We start from the raw sequence: 21,669 nt of genomic DNA, 5'->3' as shown, positions 1-21,669 counted from the left end.
CATTTAACATGAACATATGAAAAATGGTCAATTTTACTCTGTGAAATAAAAAAAACTGACCAGGAAACATCAGAGTCCAAAACAAACAAACAAAAAAAACCAACTACAAGTTCAGGAGGCTGCAGTGGGACTGAGGTGAAGGTTCTACAGTAAGCTAGACAAAAAAGCTGAAGTTTGAAGCTGAAACTGTAAAGTTGTCAGTTAAAGAGCTACAGTGTCTGTCACGTTACAGGTAACTTTCTTATTTCCACATTGATGAAAACATCATGGTTTTATTTCATGCTGCTTTTAATTGAGTCATACTGTGAAACTTTGCTGAGCACAGCTGAACCAGCATCCCTGTACAGCAGACACTTACAGTACTTGGCTGCTTCCACTGAATCCACTGCACAGAGTTTCAGTTTCCTCTTCTGGTCCAAAGTGCAGAACAACAAGGTTTCAAACAGCTTCGTTCCAGCAGAAAATGCGGAGAGAATTATTTGGATCTCTTGTTTTGTGTTGTATGATGCTGTGTTTGCATATCTGGCGTCTGTGTTGCTTTGTGAGGATGGATCACCCATCTGAACCTGGTAGCTTCACTTAGAAGACACTTGTGACGGGAGAAGACATGTGAGAAGTTTTGTGCAGACAAGTGTGGATTTTGAGTCTGGGACGAGCTCTCCAAAGTCTTTTTGGAACTCCTCATTATGCATACTGCCTGTGAGAAGCTGGAGACATTTCTCCTCCAATCCACTGAGCAGCTGCTCGTGGTGGTATTAGCTTCATGTGTCGTGTTAGCATTAAGCCTCGGCACACTCTGCTGTGGACACGGTTGTTGGAACTGATAGTTCGTTATAAATGTCATTTGTGCTTAAAAACATATAATCATTTATGCTTAGAAATATGTAATCATTTGTATGCTGATTTAAAATATATATCTTTGGTCTGATAAAAGTCTGTGTGCACTTTTGTACCATGAGATGAGAGGGAGCAGCCTTGACGTTATAATTTCCATTATGGCTGTAGAGACTTTTCTGCATACAGTTTAAGTTCATTGAAAGGTCATATGTCTATGTATGGTATTGCTGAAAACACACACACACACACACCTACACACACCCCCACACACAGAAAATACAGACACTGATGTTGTTTAAGAATGTCACGTGTATTTGTAATTGCATATTCATGAATGATTGCTTGCTGACAATAAAAAGGGCTGTAGCAAAGGAATCAGTCGAAGTTGAAGATGAAGCCCTGGGCTGACTTCCCTCGCGAGCCACAAAGAGCTCTGTTTTGTCTTGTATTGTCATGCAGTTATGGAGTGTCTCGTGTTCCAGCGGGGTTTCTGCCTAGATAAACCCAACAACGATTACGGACAGCTGGACCCGTGATGGCCAGGTAATCCTTCCTTTAAACGTCTTTGAGGTGAGCTTGAAGGTGCTGCTTGGGGAGCATGCACAGCTGGTTATTGTACTGGAAATATTCTGCGCACGAGTCCACGTGCTCACAACAAAAGTTGGTGTGGACGACGCTGTGCGCGATCCAATGCTGATTGGTTGGAAAGTGGGCAGGAACAGGGAAGAGAGCGACAGCAGCGTCCAGCACAAACATGGAGGATAAAAGAAAAAGAGCTTGAGAAGCTCAGATGGAGGCTGCAGTGCACACTTTTCATTATTTTAACACTCACTTTCACTTTAGCTTCACCAACAACTGCAAAAGTAGAGCAGCTCACTGACTGCATGTCTGTGACAGCATCCCCTGGTGACTGTAAAGTGCTACAACATGTAGACAGCTGTCTGGTGCTAATTTCTTTGCCTCCATCACAGGAGCTCTTTATCCTGTTCTTTACTCTCATTGGTTCTTTGTGTGCTTGTTTTTGACCCAGCAGGTCAGCTGATCTGTGGACAGCCCCAGAATCTTTAACTAAGTCTGTGAGCAGTCTTTGGAAGCCTGATATTGATGTTTAAACAATGGCTCAGAGCACGATTTGGATCTTTATTTTGCTTTTCTGTTATTATTATGTTTAGCTTCTGCTTCACAGATATTTTCCGAGATATTCTCTAAAATGTTTCCCAATTTTAGACAACCTTTCAGTTTCTTCATAAAGGAGATCTCCTGTGGAGTCCATCTGTGCACACACAGTACTACCAAACTCATCTCATACTGAACACATACACTTGTAGGAATCATCACTACTTTGACTGTTTCTCAGGTTAGCTTCAGGTTAGCCATTTAGCATTTCTCCAGTCTGAGTCACAGAGCATCATATGACGTGACAGAAGCTGATTGGTCAGCTGCAGTGATGGTGGTGGAGCAACATTAATGATGATGCTGTAGAACAACAGGAACATGGGGATATCAGACTGTTAATGGGTTTAGTCATTCCTGCTGCACTGTTAGTCCTTCTTATTGAAGTGACCTGCTGAGAGCTCACACTGTTATCTGTACAAAAAATGTCAGTCTGATTCGTCACATGTTTGGAGGCCTGTTGGAGATTTGCTCTTCTGGAAACTCTCACTATGAAATATGGAATATGCAAAGGAATGGAGACAGGCTTCAGTCTTTATGGACCTGTTTATGTAGCTGCCACCATCAGTCTACATGTTTGTACATCAGCTTATGAAATCCTGTCTGCTGTTGAAGTCTTTATTTATTACGCTTCACCTGCTTCACTGTCACTGTGTGGGTGGAGCTGCCTGAGCCCCGCCCACGCAGAAGCTTCCAAACAACAGACACAGTTCCTATCTGGAGTTAAACTTCTGCTTTATCCCCTCCTCTTTTCTTCATCCTCCATCTCTCTTTTCTCTTCTTCAGTATTCTGCAGCCACAAAGATTACAGCCATTAGCACACCCATACCTGACCAGCTAGCATTACCCAGCATGCCGTGCAGCAGTGTCAGTTTGTAAGTGTGCAATAATTCCTGCTCCAAACTCTTCCTGTTTCACAGATTGCTGTGTGTCTTGACCTTTGACCTGCTAAAGACAGTCAGCTGTGGATTATTCATTGTTGTGTCTGATACTTCGAACTGTGAGGAAGAATGGTAATCAGGATCCCCTCTCTCTGAATTAGGAAAGGTCGGCAGGCTGCTCGGCACCCTGTGGAGGGCCGTGTGTGGGGCGCAGGCCATACGTTGAGTATCACTGTTTAAAATGTAAATATTGTTCTGCTCCAGTCAACGAACTAAACTAGAGAAGAAGAAAACAGACTTTACCATGAAGATCCTCAGTGTGGATCAGTATAATATCAGTTTTGTGTCTGCACAACCACCACATCTTATTCATCTCAGCACAACTAAAACATGGTGTCTGACCTCAGAGTTTCAAGTCCACATCCTGGACTCTGCAGAAAACCACACAGATGCTTCACTCCTGAATCCTGCAGGTTGTTCAGGCTCAGGTCCAGCTCTCTCAGATGGGAGGGGTTGGACTTCAGCACTGCTGCCAGATAATCACAGCTGATCTCTGACAAACCACAGCGCTCCAGTCTGTATAAAGAGTGAAAGATGTATGTTTATTAGACAAAGTGTGTGCTTGAAATCATTTAGTGTTTCAAAATCTGTTCAGAGCTGAAGAAGATTCAGAATGCAGAAGTTTAGAAAATGGAAACTCCAAATAGCTGAAGCCAACAGGAAGCAACTTCAAACAAACACAACAAGGGAAAAAATTTCTCATTGACGTTGTTCTGAATTTTTCACATTGAAGTAATATATTTATCATAGAAATACCAAAACAAAAGACAATGAGCATAATACCAGAAACCCAAGAAAACAGTTCAAACAAAACTAAACTGTGTCAAAACATGAATCCATCAAAAAAAAAAAAGAGTTCAGGGGGTCGACCTGGAGGCTGACAGCACAGGAGTCTGAGCAGTTCAGGTGGCCGACCCAGAGGCCGGCGACAGAGACAAAACGGGTCCGGAGGCCAACCACGCAGAAGGCATTGGCGGCGATGAGGCGGGTCTGGAGGTTGACTGTGCGGAAGGCAACGGCATCAATGAGGCAGATCCAGAGGCAACGGAAACGACACAGCTGGTCCAGAGGTTGCTCATGACAGCGATGACGCCCAGCCAGTGGCCTGGAAAGTGGACGGTGATCTTGAGGAAAGGCCGGCAGTGCTAGGTGTGAACGTGGAAGTGGCGAGTCAACTGCAGGACCAGACGAGGCAGGACCAGACGAGGCAGGACCAGACGGTAGTATGGCAGCTGCGGAACCAGACGAAGCTGAAGCTGGCCCAGGCGAAGCTGATGCCGACACTGCAGGCGTGGATGAAACTGACGCCGACGCTGCAGGCGTGGATGAAGCTGACGCTGCAGGCGTGGTTGAAGACTCAGAGGCCGGACCAGACGAGGATGAAGACAATGCAGAGGCTGGACCAGATGAAGCTGAAGCAGAGGCTGGACCAGGCGAAGCAGCTGGCGTAGAACCTACGCCAGGATCCTGTTTGTGGACTTCAGCTCTGCCTTCAACACCATCCTTCCAGACCATCTCCAAAGCAAGCTTTCCCAGGTGAATGTGCCTGATCCCATCTGCCGGTGGATCACTGACTTCCTGATGGACAGGAAGCAGCATGTGAGGCTGGGAAAGAATGTCTCGGACTCCCGGACCATCAACACCGGCTCCCCTCAGGGCTGTGTTCTTTCTCCTCTGCTCTTCTCCCTGTACACCAACTCCTGCACCTCCACCCACCAGTCTGTCAAGCTATTCAAGTTTGCAGATGACACCACCGTTATCGGACTCATCTCGGACAGGGATGAGTCTGCCTACAGGAGGGAGGTTGTTGAACGTCTGGTGTCCTGGTGCAGCCACAACAACCTGGTGCTGAATGCCCAGAAGACAGTGGAGATTATTGTGGACTTCAGGAAGCACACAGCCCCACTCCCCCCCATCATCCTGACTGACACCCTCATCACCACTGCGGATTAATTCCGCTCCTGGGTACCACCATCACCCAGGACCTGAAGTGTGAGCCCACCATCACCTCCGTCATAAAGAAAGCCCAGCAGAGGATGTACTTCCTGAGGCAGCTGAAGAAATTACCTGCCAACACGGACGATGATGCAATTCTACACTGCTATCATCGAGTCCATCCTCACCTCCTCCATCACCGTGTGGTACGCTGGAGCCCTATCAGGGACAAACAGAGACTGCAGCGTGTTATTGGCAGGTGATTGGCTGCAGACTCCCATCTCTGCAGGACCTGTACACCTCCAGGACACTGGGGCGTGCAGCTCAGATCACAGATGACCCTTCTCACCCTGGACACAGTCTGTTTCACGTGCTCCCCTCAGGCTCTGGTCCATTCGCACCAGAACCTCTCGCCATAAGAACAGTTTCTTCCCCTCTGCTGTTGGACTCATGAACAATAACCATATGACTGTTCGCACCACTAACACATGACCCTACACTGTGCTCACTGCATCATTCCATTTTTTCACTGATCACCACCCTGCATTCATGTATATATCTGTCTACTTAGCACTTTAAAAATGTTTTAATGTTTATTTAAGCGTTGTCTGACAGTATGTTTTGCACTAAGTACTACAGCAATTTCCTAATGTTGTAAACATGCTCAACACTTGGCAATGAAACCCTTTCTGATTCTGATTATTTTGCTTTTTAGCTATTATTATGTTTAGCTTCTGCTTCACAGCTATTCTCTTAAATGTTTCCCACTGTTGGACAAACTTTCTTCATAACTGAGATCTCCGGTGGTATCCATCTGTGCACAAACACAGCCTTGTGTCTGCAGTTTAGTGTCAGCACAAGTTTCACATCATATTCATCTCAGCACAACTAAAACATGGTGACTGACCTCAGAGTTTCAAGTCCACATCCTGGACTTTCCAGAAAACCACACAGCTGCTTCACTCCTGAATCCTGCAGGTTGTTGTTCCTAGTCAAGGACAGGTAGTCATTACTCAGGTCGAGCTCTCTCAGATGGGAGGGGTTGGACTTCAGCGCTGCTGCCAGATAACCACAGCTGATCTTTGACAAACCACAGCTCCCCAATCTGTATAAAGAATGAAAGATGTGAGTTTATCAGACAAATTCAGTGTTTCAAAATCTGTTCAGAGCTAAAGAAGGTTCAGAATATAGTAGTTTAGAAAACGGAAACTCCAAACAGCTGAAGCCAACAGGAAGCAGGTTCAAACAAACACAACAAGAGAAAAAACTCTGAATGTTTCACATTAAAATCGTACATTTCTAACAAGAGCATTTTAAAGACAGTTTCACTGATGATTATCTTCTGTTCAGTAAAACTTTGGTTTTCCACATGTCAGTGTTAATGATGCACATAAGACTGAATTCAAAGAGGGAGCGAGGAGGATGACAGAGAGATGGTACAAGAGTATTAAGAACCCAAAGAAGAGCAGACGGATTTTGGAGCCTGTTGGATTGAAGCTTTCACAGAGACGTGTTTTACTGGACACGACCAAGACACAGACTTTTAATACAGAGATATGGATGACCTTTCTGTCCTTATGTTCACAAATGATGTTGTAACTCTGTGACTGTCCTGGAACTTTCAGCATTATGTTTTTACCCGAGTTTCCACAGCTCATATAACAGCAGTGTACAATCACCTGCAGGCACACGCTGCCTCTGCTTCAGCACTGTTTATGATGCACAAACTGCAGCAACCAAACTCATACTGGCTCAGTTGAATCATGTCTGCTGACAAAGACACTTTGAAACACTTATCCGTATGTTTCCTGTCCTACTAGGACCTTTGTCCTAGTAGAAAAAGGATGATTTTCCACTCGATGAAGGGAGCTTGGTCCAATCTGAGGTTGTACCTTGGGAACTATGTGGAGCACAGTCTCTTCACAGACTTCAGCCAAGTGAACATTTAGAGCAACAGTGCATGCGCTGCGTGCATCAGCTGTTTATCATATACACAGATTCTATCATCAGGTGCTGTAATGTGAGCGCACTGCTTGAATCTGCGTGAGCAGCGGTATAACGCTGATGTTGTTCCTTTCTAACCAACGATATGGGACTGAGCTCCGCTGAGCTAGTTCTACTTTCATCCAGATATAAACTGCTACAGTCTGCTGACTATTTCTTTGCCACCAGCATGGGAGCTCTACATCCTGTTCTTTACTCTTTAATTGATTTTTATTTATACAGCGCCAAATCACAGCAACAGATGCCTCAAGGTGTAGCAGATTTCAAATGGTAGACTGCGTTGTGAAAACTGGCTTTATTTTCTTAAAGACAAAACACAGGAGCAAAATCAGTGGACACACACAGCAGGAGGCCTCTCTTCATCCTTGTTTAGCACAGGTGAAACATACATAAATGAGTGGTACATTGGATAAAAGGCAGTTTCCATTAGTATTTTTCTTGTTCAAATATATATATTTATATATATATATATATATATATATATATATATATATATATATATATATATATATATATATATACATATATATAGATATAGATATATAGATATATATATAGATATAGATATATATATACATATATATATATATGTATATCCATCCAGCCGTTTTATCCGGGGCTGGGTCGCGGAAGCAGGAGCCTAAGCAGAGAAGCCCAGACCTCCCTCTCCCCAGCCATCTCCTCCAGCTTATCCGGGGGAACGCCAAGGCGTTCCCAGGGCAGCCGAGAGATATAATCTCTCCAGCGTGTCCTGGGTCTACCCTGGGGCCTCCTCCCGGTGGGACATGCCAAACCACCTCAGCTGGCTCCTTTCGACATGGAGAAGCAGTGGCTCTACTCTCTTGCAAAGGTTGTACAGGGATTGAATGGCCTGTAGCAATGGGCCAGACACCCCATACTCCCGCATCACCTCCCAAAGGACACCCTGAGGGACGAATGCCTTCTCCAAGTCCACAAAACATATGTAGACTGGTTGGGCAAACTCCCATGCACCCTCAAGTATCCTTGAGAGGATAAAGAGCTGGTCCAGTGTTCCGCGACCAGGACGAAAACCGCATTGTTCCTCCTGTGTCCGAGGTTCGACTAGCGGACGAACTCTCCTTTCCAGCACCCTGGCATAGACTTTCCTAGGGAGGCTGAGTAGTGTGATCCCACTGTAGTTGGAACACACCCTCCGGTTTCCCTTCTTAAAGATGGGGACCACCACCCTGGTCTGCCAGTCCAGGGGTACTGCCCCTAATTTCCATGCAACATTATAGAGGCATGTCAAGCAGGACAGCCCTACAACGTCCAGAGTCTTCAGGAACTCGGGGCGGACCTCATCAACATCAGGGGCTCTGCCACCAAGGAGTTGTTTAACTGCCTCAGTGACCTCGCCCCTGGAAATTGGCGGGTCTTTCCCCTCATCCCCAGACTCCATCATCATCATCCAGAACACCCTGGATTTTGTTGAGAAGGTGAGAGATGTCATTATGGAGGCAGATGGAACCATGGTCTCGTACGACGTTACATCTCTATTCACTTGCATCCCAGTCACGGAAGCGGTGGAGGTAGTCCGTAAGAGATTACAGGATGACACCAACCTCAGCAACAGGACCACCCTCAGCATCGACCAAGTGTGTTTGCTTTTGGAACTGTGTCTTCATTCCACCTACTTCACATACAAGGGTCAGTTCTACAGGCAGAAACACGGGTGTGCCATGGGCTCCCCAGTTTCACCCATCGTGGCCAATGTGTACATGGAAGAAGTGGAAAAGAGGGCTTTGCTATCCTACCCTGGAACACCACCAAGCCATTGGTTCACATATGTGGAGAATACCTGGGTGAAAATCAAATTTCAGGACGTACTGTTTTTCACGGATCACATTAACTCGGTGGACCATCACATCAAATTCACCAGGGAGGATATGAAAAGTGGCAGGTTAGCCTTCTTAGACTGTGAGATTTCCATCAGTAATGGGGGACATCTAAAAGCTGACGTGTACCGTAAACCTACACATACGGATCAGTATCTAAGGTTTGACTCTCATCATCCACTGGAGCACAAACTGGGTGTCAGCATGAGAGAGGTGTGGAGGGGCATGAAGACCATCACTGGATTCAGGCCAACCAACAGCAGGGGAGCTGAGGGAGGTGAGAACAAAGCTAACGAGTTGAATCTGTTTTTCAATAGATTCGACACCACAGTGTCTGCCCACATCCCCACAACCTCACCTGTAGTCAGCCTGGAATCCAGAGCTACACCACTATGCCAGCCTCTCTCTTCACATGGCACTGTTGCCTCCTGTGAGATTCCTGACACCCCTCCCCCACCCATCACCTTCACTCAATTACAGGTTTAGATGCAAATGAGAGATTTCACTCAGGCAAGTCTGCTGGACCAGACGGAGTAAGTACCCGCGTCCTCAAGGCCTGTGCCCCCCAGCTGTGTGGAGTCTTTCTGTTGAAAGATTTTATTATGTTTATGTTTAGAAGTACTTTTCATTTAAGGTTTTCTAGATGCGTTTGCTCTTTTTTACTAGAGAAGTTACGTTGTGCAAGCTCAACAGGAAATCTGCATGCTGTGCAAACTCAGCAGGAAGCAATCACGCAGCACAGTTGTATCTTATCTCTTCCTGTATGTTTCTGAGACGCAATCACGCAGCACAGTTTGTATCTTATCTCTTCCTGTATGTTTCTGCGACGCAATCATGCTTGAGTACAAATAAAGGCTGATAACTGCTCCAAGGGTGTGAGTCTCCTTCGAGCTCTCACCCGTGTGCACGTTAATTTGTAAAACCTGTCTGAGTGTCATTTATTCCAACCTGAGTTGCATTACAGGAAAACTCCTTACACTTTCATAAACTGTTTATGCTGAGTTTGAGTCTGCAGAGGGTCCCAGTGATGTGCAAGACATCATGCCTTGTCCCTATTCCAAAGTCGCCACGTCCCAGTGGCCCCCACAATTACAGGCCCGTGGCACTGACCTCCCACATCATGAACACCCCGGAAAGGCTCATCCTGGACCAACTGCGACCCGTAGTCAGACCACATCTGGATCCCCTTCAATTTGCCTATCAGCCTCGTCTCGGAACAGAGGACGCCATCATCTACCTGCTCAATCGTGTCTACACCCATCTGGACCAGCCGGCGAGCCCTGTGAGGGTCATGTTTTTTGACTTTTCCAGTGCTTTCAACACCATCAGGCCGACCCTCCTGGGTGATAAGTTAACAACGATGCAGTTGGATGCTTCTCTGGTGTCCTGGATTGTTGATTACCTGACAGGAAGACCACAACATAAACGTCTCCCACAATGTGTGTCTGACAAGGTAATCAGCAACACAGGGGCACCACAGGGGACTGTCCTCTCCCCCTTCCTCTTCACCCTCTACACCACAGACTTCAGCCACTGCACAGAAAACTGTCATTTTCAGAAGTTTTCTGATGACTCTGCGGTGGTTGGATGCATCAGCAGGGATGATGAGACAGAGTACCGGGCTGTGGTCGACTCCTTTGTCACGTGGTGTGAGCAGAATCATGTGCAGCTCAACGTGGCAAAGACCAGGGAAATAATAGTGGACTTCAGGAAGACCAGGAAACACTTGACCCCTGTTTCAATCCGGGGGTCAGTGCTGACATTGTGGAGGACTATAAATACCTTGGAGTACACATTGACAATAAACTGGACTGGGCTAAAAACACCACAGCACTTTACAGAAAGGGCCAGAGCCGTCTCTATTTATTGAGGTGACTGAGGTCCTTCAACATCTGCCAGAAAATGCTCAGGATTTCCTATGAGTCTGTTGTGGCCAGTGTGATCCTCTATGCTGTGGCATGCTGGGGGAGCAGGGGGAGCAGGCTGAGGGTCGCAGATGCCAACAGACTTGATAAGCTGATCCGTAAGGCCAGTAGTGTTGTGGGGATGGAGCTGGACTCCCTCAAGGTGGTGTCGTAGAGGCGGATGTTGTCCAAAATAAAAGCAATGTTGGATAACACCTCCCACCCACTCCATGACATGCTGGTCAGTCACAGGAGCGTGTTCAGTGAGAGACTGAAAGTACTGAAAAGCACCACTGAATGACACAGGAAAGCATTCCTGCCTGTGGCCGTCTCCCTGTACAACGCATCCACTTAACAAAGACGTTTCTCTTTTTTTTTTTCTTTTTTAGCTATTTATTAATAAACGACTTTTGTATACATATATATATATATATATATGCCTGAATATATTGTACTATTCTTAGTTAGTGTATTGTCTGTCTTGTTAATGTCTGTTTATTATGGAGCACTGTAACAAAAAAATAATTTACCCTAAGGATCAATAAAGTATTCTGATTCTGATTCCCCATGTGATTTTTGTGTAATGTATGTATGGTCGGAAGGGTAAAACGGTGCTGGCACGGCTAGCAGCCTTATCCCAATTTCCCTCGGGATGAATGAAGTACAATCAATCAATCAATCAATCAATCAATCAATCAATCAATCAACCAATAAATCAGTCCGGTAATCTCTTACGAACTACCTCCAATGCTTCCATTATTGGGATACAAAAGAAGAGAGATGTAACATCGTACGAGACCATGGCTTAATCTGGCTCATAATGACATCTCTCAGCTTCTCAACAAAACAACTCTGCATTATTCTGCATTACCTACTGAGCTCAGAGGATCAGAGATTAGAAGTTCTACAAAGAGCCAAACAAGACTTCCCATACAGGGGTCTGTGGGCTTACCCATCGACAGTGTCAGCACAATTAATAAATAAACAATAAATAAAACTAAAACATGATGACTGACCTCAGAGTTTCAAATCGACATCGTGGATTCTCCAGAAGAACACACAATTGTTTCACTCCTGAATCCTGCAGGTTGTTGTAGTGTCCACTCAGATCGAGCACACTCGGGTGGGAGGGGTTAGACTTCAGAGCTGCTGCCAGATAATCACAGCTGATCTCTGATAAACCACAGCTCCTCAATCTGTATAATGAATGAAACATGTAAGTTTATTAGACAAAGTGTGAGCTTGAAATCATTCAGTGTTTCATAATCTGTTCAGAGCTGAAGAAGGTTCAGAATGTAGAAGTTTAGAAAATGGAAACTCCAAACAGCTGAAGCCAACAGGAAGAAGCTTCAAACAAACACAACAAGAGAAGAAACCCTGAATTTTTCATCATTACAAAATGAAAAAGACTTGAAAAAGTCATGTTTTTCATTCCAGGAACCACATGGCTTCCCTTTTTTCACACTTCACTTGTAAAGGTGAAGTGTGAAAGAAATGGACATATTGGAAGTCCAACAACACCTTTTCCCAGTCACATGATTAAAGCAGACAAACTACAAGCTCATTTTCATTTCAACAAGTCATCTTCTGACCTGGACTAACAACACTGGTCTCTATGTGCAGCTGGCTGTAAAACAAGCGCTCAGGGACTGTTGTTAAGAAATCAATATATATTCTTAATGCTTATTTTCTGATTATATTGTTTTATGTATTTTAATAAGCGAGGCCTTAAGAAACCAACCCCCAGACGAGACAAAAACTAGGTCAGAGGGGGACAGGTCACCCTGGCAACAGACTTTAGAAAGGGGAAGTTTAGTGCAGAGGTGCACAGGACGTAAGAAACAAAGAAAGAGGAACTAGCAACATATAAGGAGTTGTTCTGATTGAAACTTAGCGTGTGACGTAGCCGAACTATATATACACCTTCACCTTGTGATTTTTTCAGAGCTGTGGATCTGTGCTCGTCTCTGCAGTTCACCATTTCCGGAAATGAAAAATAAAGATCATTTTTTGAGTTTTGACCACTCTGAGCCCAGTCTTTCTTTGCCACCAAAAGAATTAAAAGAACCAAATTTAATAATTTGTGCCAGTGACCTGGATTCTTTTGCGGCTGAGGACAGATTCGCTTGTTCTCTAAAATTGTTCTCTAAAATTACAGATAATTTAATACAAATGAAAAACAAAACAAGCTACTAAACAAACAAACTATGAACCAATCTCCCTCTACACAGGTAAATATTATGGTTGAAAGATATTTAAATCATAAGCTTCCTGAAATATGGATATGGAGATTATTAAATAGTATAGACTATTCAATTTAATTAGGGCCATTTAGACACAATACCATGTAATTTGGACACGGTTTTCTTCCCAAGGAAGAAATAAGGAAAGTGACCACCCCACTGAAGTGATCAGAACCATTAAACTGGGGAAACCTGGCGAAAAAAACAAAACAGAACACATGGATATTGCATCAAGATCGTCTGATCAATCTAGCACATGGGGGAGACAATGTGTCAGCACTGGGAACCCCACAGTGTTGGTAAGAAGAGTCTATGGCCAGAAAACTGGCCATAGATTGAAACATTACACCAGAGAGAGTTGAGGGGACTGATAAGGAATGGGAAGGACAGCTACAGGCAGAAGATGGAGAACCAGCTTCAACAAAATAACGTTGGTGAAGTCTGGAGAGGCCTCAGAACCATCTCAGGCCACAAACATCAGAACTCTCTGCCTGGGAGGGATGTGAGGTGGGCAAATGAACTGAATCATTTCTTCAACAGATTTGATTCAGCCATGAGGCAGTCTCCAACATCGGCTGCAGACTCACCCACCCCCACTGCTGCTGTTCCACCTCTGACACCTCAGACACTTCACACCTCCTCTATTCACCCTGCTCCCTCCTCCCCACCCCCAACAACAGCATCCAATACACACTCAACACAAGGCTCCAGCCTGTCTCTCTCAACCACCCAGGTTAGGAGGGAACTGAGGAGGATTAAAGCCAAGAAGGCAGTGGGTCCAGATGGCATCAGCTCGAGCTACAGGCCGGTGGCTCTGACATCCCACCTGATGAAGACCCTGGAGCGGCTGGTCCTGGCTCAGCTTCGGCGCCTGGTAAGCTCATCACTGGACCCACTTCAGTTTGCCTACCAGCCTGGCATTGGAGCGGATGATGCTGTCATTCACCTCCTACATCGTTCCCTCGCTCACCTGGAGACGGCTGGGAGCACTGTGAGAATCATGTTCTTTGATTTCTCCAGTGCCTTCAACACTATTCTTCCCTCGGTTTTGAAGGACAAGCTGGAGAACTCCAGTGGACCATCACTTCACTACCTGGATTTTGGACTACCTCACCGACCGACCACAGTATGTGAGGACTCAGGGCTGTGTGTCGGACAGGGTCGTCTGCAGTACGGGGGCCCCACAGGGAACCGTTCTGGCTCCGTTCCTATTCACCATCTACACTGCAGACTTCTCCCACAGCTCCACCCAGTGCTTCCTGCAGAAGTTCTCTGATGACTCTGCTATAGTCGGCCTCATCACTGATGGGAACGACAAGGAGTACAGAGGACTGACTCAGGACTTTGTGGACTGGTGCCAGCTGAACTACCTCTCCTGAGTTTCTCTGATAGTTATAGCTTGCCTTCAAGACCTCGAAAAGGACAAAATCATTGACCGCATTACATATCACCGCCTTTATCCAGGGGATGCCATACCCTGCATTTATGGACTTCCTAAAATCCACAAGGAAGGGGTCCCACTCAGACCCATAGTCAGTAGCATAAACTCAGCCACTTATAACATTGCTAAACACCTGGCTACCATCCTTGCACCTCTCGTGGGGAACACCCCACACCACATCAAGAACTCCATCGACTTCACCGACAAGATCCAGAAACTTACCCTGGATCCAGATGAAACCATGGTGTCCTTTGATGTAGTCTCTCTCTTCACTTGCATACCCACCACGGAGGCAGTGGAGACTGTCAGAAAACGACTACAAGAAGACAGCTCCTTGGAAGACAGGACAAACTTCACACCCGATCAGATTTGCACACTGTTAGACCTCTGCCTTACCACAACATACTTCAAATACAACGAAGGCTTCTACAGACAAAAACATGGCTGTGCCATGGGCTCCCCTGTGTCACCTATTGTAGCCAACCTTTACATGGAGGAAGTGGAAAGGAAGGCTCTTGGCTCTTTCAAAGGAAGAGTACCCAGCCACTGGTACAGATATGTAGACGACACCTGGGTCAAAATCAAGACACAAGAAGTGGAATCCTTCACTGCGCACATTAACGCTGTGGATAAGAACATCAAGTTCACCAGGGAAGACACAAAGGATAACTGTTTGCCTTTCCTGGACTGCTCCGTGCACATTGAAGAGAATGGCAACCTCAACATCGAAGTTTACCGGAAGCCCACACACACGGACCAGTACCTCCTCTTTGACTCCCATCACCCTCTGGAACACAAACTGGGAGTAATCAGGACCCTACACCACCGGGCAGAACATGTTCCCTCTAAGCCTGAGGGAAAAAAGAAGGAACACACACACGTAAAGGAAGAACTCAAAACATGCGGTTATCCTAATTGGACGTTCTTAAAGTCAACAAAGAGGCACAGAAAAGAAGATCAGACAACAGCGAGGGAGGATAAGAAAGACAGACGCAACAACATTGTCATCCCCTATGTAGCCGATGTATCAGAGAAACTCAGGAGAGTTTTCTCCAAGCACGACATCCCAGTGTACTTCAGACCCAGCAACACACTCAGACAGAAACTGGTTCACCCGAAAGACAAAACTCCTAAACACAGACTTAACAACGTGGTGGATGCTGTACAGTGCAGCGAGGAATGCCCAGACCTCTACATTGGAGAGACCAAACAGCCACTTCACAAGCGCATGGCACAACATTCAGTTTCAGTTTTCAGTTTTCAGTTTTATTTGTCATATGCAAGTTAGCACAGGGTCAACATCGCAATGAAATGTGTTTGACGAGCAGCGGTCTCTCAGCAGCATGATACAGTAGGAAAAAATATAATAAAATATAATATAATAAAATAAAATAACAAATAGAAAAATAGTAAAGAACAAAATATTAGAGAGACATGGTAAAAGAGAAAAGATGACTAAATATATATGTATCTATAAATATAAATATATGTACACTAGTGATTAAATAAGAAAATCTTGAAAAGAAATATGACGGGAGGGCAGATGGGATATTGCACAGGAATGAGCAGCAGAAAATTACAGTATTGCACTTTTTAAATATAAATATCAATAACAATAAAGTGAAGTGACCAGTGCAGATTAAACAGAGTACTTGTGAAGCTGCAGGGTAGCTTCTGAGTCCTGTGTTGTGTGTGTTTAAGTGTTGTGGTTGAGGTGTCGTATGGCTTGGTGGTAAAAACTGTTTTTAAGTCTTGTAGTCCGAGCAGACAGACTCCTGTAACGTCTGCCAGATGGTAACAAGGAGAACAGCTGATGTGCTGGGTGGCTGTGGTCCTTGATGATGCTGTGTGCTTTACGGAGGCATCGCTGGTGATAAATGTCCTGAATGGCAGGAAGCCTCGTGCCAGTGATGTGCTCTGCTGCCTTCACCACCCTCTGTAGTGATTTACGGCTGCTGGCAGAGCAGCTTCCGTACCAAACTGTGATGCAGCTCGTCAGCAAGCTCTCGATTGCACACCTGTAAAAATTTGAGATGATGCTGGCGTTCATGCCAAACCTCCTCAGCCTCCTCAGGAAGTAAAGCCGCTGGCGAGCTTTCCTGATAGCAGTGTCTGTGTGAAGGGTCCAGGAGAAGTCCTCAGTGATGTTGACTCCAAGGAACTTGAAGCTGCTGACCCTTTCGACCTTGACACTGTTGATGTGGATGGGCTGGTGTTCCCTGACTGGTCGTTTCCGGTAGTCCACTATCATTTCTCTAGTTTTGCTGATGTTGAGAGTCAGGTTATTTTCCAGACACCACTCATACAGTGCCATCACCTCCTCTCTATAGGCCGTCTCATCATTACCTGTGATGAGGCCTATGATGGTTGTGTCATCAGCAAACTTGATGATGATGTTGGACTCGTGTTTAGCAACACAGTCGTGTGTGAACAGGGAATATAGGAGGGGGCTAAGCACACAACCCTGTGGCGTACCTGTGTTAAGGATGAGTGATGAGGAAGTGTGCTTACCAACTCTCACCACCTGGGGCCTGTTTGTGAGGAAGTTTAGAATCCATCTGCAGATCGGTGTTCCCAGCCCAAGGTCGACGAGCTTCGTGGCAAGTTTTGAGGGGATGATGGTGTTAAATGCCGAGCTGTAGTCGATGAAGAGCATTCTTGCATATGTATTCCCTTTCTCCAGGTGAGTGAGGGTGGTGTGTGTTGCCAGGGCGATGGCATCCTCTGTGGCTCTGTTTGTCCGATAGGCAAACTGAAGAGGGTCCAGTGTGTCAGGGAGGGAGGAGCAGATGTGACCTTTGACCAGCCGCTCCAGGCACTTCATGATGACGGATGTCAGTGCAACAGGACGGTAGTCATTCAGACAGGAGACCACTGATTTTTTGGGAACGGGAATGATGGTGGATGCTTTGAGGGACGTGGGGACCACTGACTGCCTCAGGGAGAGGTTGAAGATGTTGGTGAACACCTCTGCCAGCTCGTCTGCACACACTCTGAGTAGCCGGCCTGGGATGCCGTCCGGTCCTGGAGCTTTGTGAGGATTGACCTTTTTAAAGGTCCATCTCACAGCTTCTGTTTTCAGAGTTAAAGTTGCAGCCTCACTGTCCTCCCGAGGGTAGAGGATCTGCTCTCTGTTGTCTGCATCAAAACGAGCATAGAAGTTGTTAAGCTCGTCTGCGAGAGATGCAGTGGGCTGGACACTGACTGTGTTGGCCTTCTTGTAGTCAGTGATGCAGCGCAGTCCATTCCACAGTCGCCTGGTGTCAAAGCTGTGGTAGCTGGACTCCATTTTGTCCCTGTAGTCCTTTCTGGCCTTTTTTATGGACTTACGGAGGTCATACCTGGCTGCTTTATATGCATCAGCATCCCCGGAGTTAAAGGCAGAGGTCCGCACTTTTAGCTTGGCGCGAACGTCTTTATTTACCCAGGGTTTCTGATTTGGGTATATGCGGACAGTGGTTTTTGTGATGATATCATCCATGCACTTTCCAATATATCCAATGACAGAGTCTGTGAGTTCATTGATGTTGCCATCAGCTGCATCCACAAATATCTGCCAGTCAGTTGTCTCAAAGCAGTCCTGCAGGACCTCCTCAGCCTCACTGTCCCATTTGTAAATAACCCTGGAAGCTGGTTTTCCTGTTTTAGTCTTTGTCTGTATGCAGGCAGCAGCAGAATGGAACAATGGTCTGCCTTACCAAAAGCTGGGCGGGGGAGGGGTTTGTAGCACTCTTTGAATGGAGTGTAACAATGGTCCAGTGTTTGATCACCTCTTGTGGGGAAGGAGATGTGCTGATAGTATTTGGGGAGAACCTTCTTCATGTTGGCTCTGTTGAAGTCTCCCAGCACAATAAAGGCAGCTTCTGGATTTTTGTTCTCAAGTCCAGTGATGATGTCATACAGTTCGTCCATAGCCGTAGCTTTATCAGCGTGTGGTGGAATGTAAACAGCTGAGAGGAGAACTGAGCTGAACTCCCTCGGGAGGTAAAAGGCCTGACTTTAATGGTCAGCAGCTCGAGGCTCTGAGAGCAGTAAGTTTTTAAGATACATCTCTAGCCCACAAGGAGTTAACCATAAAGCACACCCCTCCTCCCCTTTTCTTGCCTGAGTCCTTCGTTCGGTCTCCCCGGTAAACAGTGAATCCATCCGGCGTGATGGCGCAGTCGGGGACGCTGGGCTCCAGCCATGTCTCTGTGAAGGCCAGAACGCAGCAGTTCCTGATGTCTTGTTGGTGTTTAATCCGTGCACGCAGCTCGTCAAGTTTGTTGTCCAGAGACTGGAGATTCGCAAGCAGGATGCTGGGGAGAGGTGGCTTGCTGTTTCTCTGTCGCGTTCGGCACAAAACTCCGGCGCGTTTCCCCCTCTTTGCTTTCCCTCGACGTCGCGCGAGTAAACAAAGGATCCCAGGCAGCAGAGCGTCCACGGAGTCGAAACCTGCTCTAAAGTCCGAACTGGCTGACGAACGTAGCTCCAGAAGCGTTTGTCTGTCATACCGAGTGTATGATCGCGCTGTGCGCACAGTAATAGAAAGCAGAACAAAATAAATAATAACATTTTTGCTGAGATGACTGGGAGCTCTCGTCGGTGCAGCCATCTTACGGCGCAACATAGAAGAGCCACCTCCACAGGACAAGACTCAGCAGTCCATCTGCATCTTAAGGATAAAGGTCACTCTTTCAAGGATGCCAACGTTCACATTTTGGACAGAGAGGACAGATGGTTTGAAAGAGGAGTGAAAGAAGCCATCCATGTCCACTGTGAGCGACCATCTTTGAACAGAGGCGGTGGTTTACGACACCAACTGTCTACCATCTATAATCCAGTTTTGAGATCCCTCCCAGACGCCTTAATGCCCACTCACATCCTGGGCCATCTGACCTCAGGAATTCACAGGACAAGGTGGGGCCAGGTTTCACAATGAGCACACCCGAAACCCTGGCTGATTAGGTCCCACACCCGCTTTCACACCTTGGCTCATGTGATTAGAGGATCATCAGGGGGTCCTTTGTCCCTCTTTGGGGGGATACTCCCACTTGGTTTAAATCTGGGACTCTCGGCCATTTGACCCTAGAACTGAAGAAGCTTCTCGGATGAGAGGTGAAACGTCTTCAAGCAACTTAAAGAAGTCCAGACGCTTTTCTTTGCAAACTCCTTTGACTACGATGACCTGGATGACTGAGAACCTTCACAGACATCTTGGTGTTCATCTGAACAACAAACTGGACTGGACTCATAACTCAGATGCCCTCTACAGGAAAGGGCAGAGCAGACTGTACCTGCTGCAGAGACTCAGGTCGTTTGGAGTGGAGGGCCCACTCCTGAAGACCTTCTATGACTCTGTGGTGGCCTCAGCCATCTTTTACGGTGTGGTCTGCTGGGGCGGCAGCATCTCTGCTGGGGACAGGAAGAGACTGAACAGGCTGATCCGCAGAGCCAGCTCTGTTCTAGGATGCCCTCTGGACCCAGTGGAGGTGGTGAGTAACAGGAGAATGGTGGCTAAGCTGTCATCCCTGTTGGACAACATCTCCCACCCCATGCATGAGACTGTGACAGCACTGAGCAGCTCCTTCAGTGGGAGACTGTGGCACCCACGGTGTGGGACGGAGAGATTTCGCAGGTCTTTCCTCCCCACTGCTGTCAGACTCCACAACAAAGACTTTAACTGATCAAACACACACATCCACAAATGTGCAATAACACAAATGTGCAATAATCTTTCTGGCAACGTTGTATTTTTACTCAGTTGTATAAAGCATTTGTATTCTATTTTTATCTTATTGTATATTTTATTCTATTTTATTCTACTGTATATAGTATTTTATTTTATTCTATTCTGTACAGTTGTGTACTGTATTTATTCTTATTTTATTTTATTCTAATTTTTCCTTCATAACTTTTGCACTGTCCACTTGCTGCTGTGACAAAACAAATTTCCCACGTGTGGGACTAATAAAGGTTATCTTATCTTATCTTATCTTATCTTATCTTATCAAAAGTGCAGATAAAAGTGGCCACAATAAATATCCGAACCAGTCAATATGGAAAAAGAGCTCAATGTTATCAGTGCTCACAAACTCAAATTCAATATCTTCAATATTGTAGCAAAATCGGAATTATGTATTAATGTATTGTGAGGGGAGCAGGCCTCTTGTTGGCTATACTGACTGCTGTGGAACAAATGGCCTGCTCATTCGTGTGTCAAACAAACCATTCCACAGAAAACATGAATTGAACAATACTTTTCTTTTACCAATTAAACAAAATATGTAACTGTAAAACAATCTTCAGACAGTAATTAAGAATCTTCTAAGCCATCGGAAGACAAAGAAAAGCTCACTTTCCAATTCTAAAAAGCTCAGTTGTTTATGGAAAATATCATTCAGACTTTAAATGATCAGCAGTGGGAGCATTTCGATCCTGACCTGAGTGTTTCCAGTGTACAATGTGGACTCTGCAGTGCAGCAGACAGAAACTTTGCTCCTGAGACCTGTAGGTTATTGTTACTGAGGTCCAGCTCTTTCAGACAAGAGGAAACAGAGTTGAGAACTGAGGACAGAGCATCACAGCTTCTCTCTGAGAGGTTGCAGTGACTCAATCTGAAAAAAACAAATTAAATTATATCATTTAAATGAAACAAATTTTAAAAAATGCCAGCATACAATACAATTAATGATTAACTAAATAGCTTAATTAAAACTCAACTGTCCTTCTATATCAGCACTTACTCCTTGTAAGCTCCAACTTATTATTCATTATACATAACTACTTCAGGTAATAAACACGCTCTGGAGGAATTTTGATACACCCTTATAGCATTGCTACAGTTAACAAACATAATGAGTCCTTGAGGAAAACAATATAGAACATGCAGTGTCACTGGCTAGTCATCCTCTGGAGACAGTCCTAGACAGTCAAAAATACAACACATCTCATCGCTTAACCTGGTAGTATAGAAGATCAAATCCAAAGCCTCCCATGGGCAGCTTTGACGTAGGTTCAGTGGAACAGAACAAGTAAGCATCCCTTATGAACAGAACAATCACAACACATCCATCTTGTATGCAACCACCCCTCAGTCAACACTGAGCTTGTCTGTATGATAACGGTTAGTCCAGTTTATACCAGTCCAACCATCAGTGATTCTGGGGCACTGGCGGGGTCTCAAATGATAGCACGCCACCTTGGCCGGTTGAGACGCAGAGACACCCTTGGAGGGGTGCCCCTCATCCACCGGATTCGAGAGTGAGGGCTGACCCTACTCTCCAGTCTCATCTGGGCTCTCGTGGACTGGAGCTCACTGTTCTGAAGGTGGTCCGGAGTCCCAGGAATAAAAAG

General features: G+C 45.7%; 1 protein-coding gene across 1 annotated transcript in view; it reads right to left on the bottom strand.

Annotated features, from left to right (window-relative positions):
* LOC134623023 (NACHT, LRR and PYD domains-containing protein 12-like) overlaps positions 1 to 21,606 on the bottom strand; it is a 29,525-nt gene extending 7,919 nt beyond the window's left edge. The window contains exons 1-5 of the mRNA XM_063468268.1: positions 21,515 to 21,606; positions 20,757 to 20,930; positions 11,667 to 11,846; positions 5,794 to 5,991; positions 3,294 to 3,467 (exon numbers count right to left, since the gene is read on the bottom strand). Coding sequence (XP_063324338.1) covers positions 3,294 to 3,467; positions 5,794 to 5,991; positions 11,667 to 11,846; positions 20,757 to 20,930; positions 21,515 to 21,606 — 818 coding nt within the window. The remainder of the gene's footprint in view (positions 1 to 3,293; positions 3,468 to 5,793; positions 5,992 to 11,666; positions 11,847 to 20,756; positions 20,931 to 21,514) is intronic.
* Between the last annotated feature and the right edge of the window lie 63 nt (positions 21,607 to 21,669).

This window comes from Pelmatolapia mariae, unplaced genomic scaffold (genome assembly GCF_036321145.2).
Source record: "Pelmatolapia mariae isolate MD_Pm_ZW unplaced genomic scaffold, Pm_UMD_F_2 NODE_ptg000356l+_length_30555_cov_1, whole genome shotgun sequence".
NCBI lineage: Eukaryota > Metazoa > Chordata > Actinopteri > Cichliformes > Cichlidae > Pelmatolapia > Pelmatolapia mariae.
Note: the sequence above shows the minus strand (reverse complement) of the source record. Positions and strands in the feature narration are given on the sequence as shown.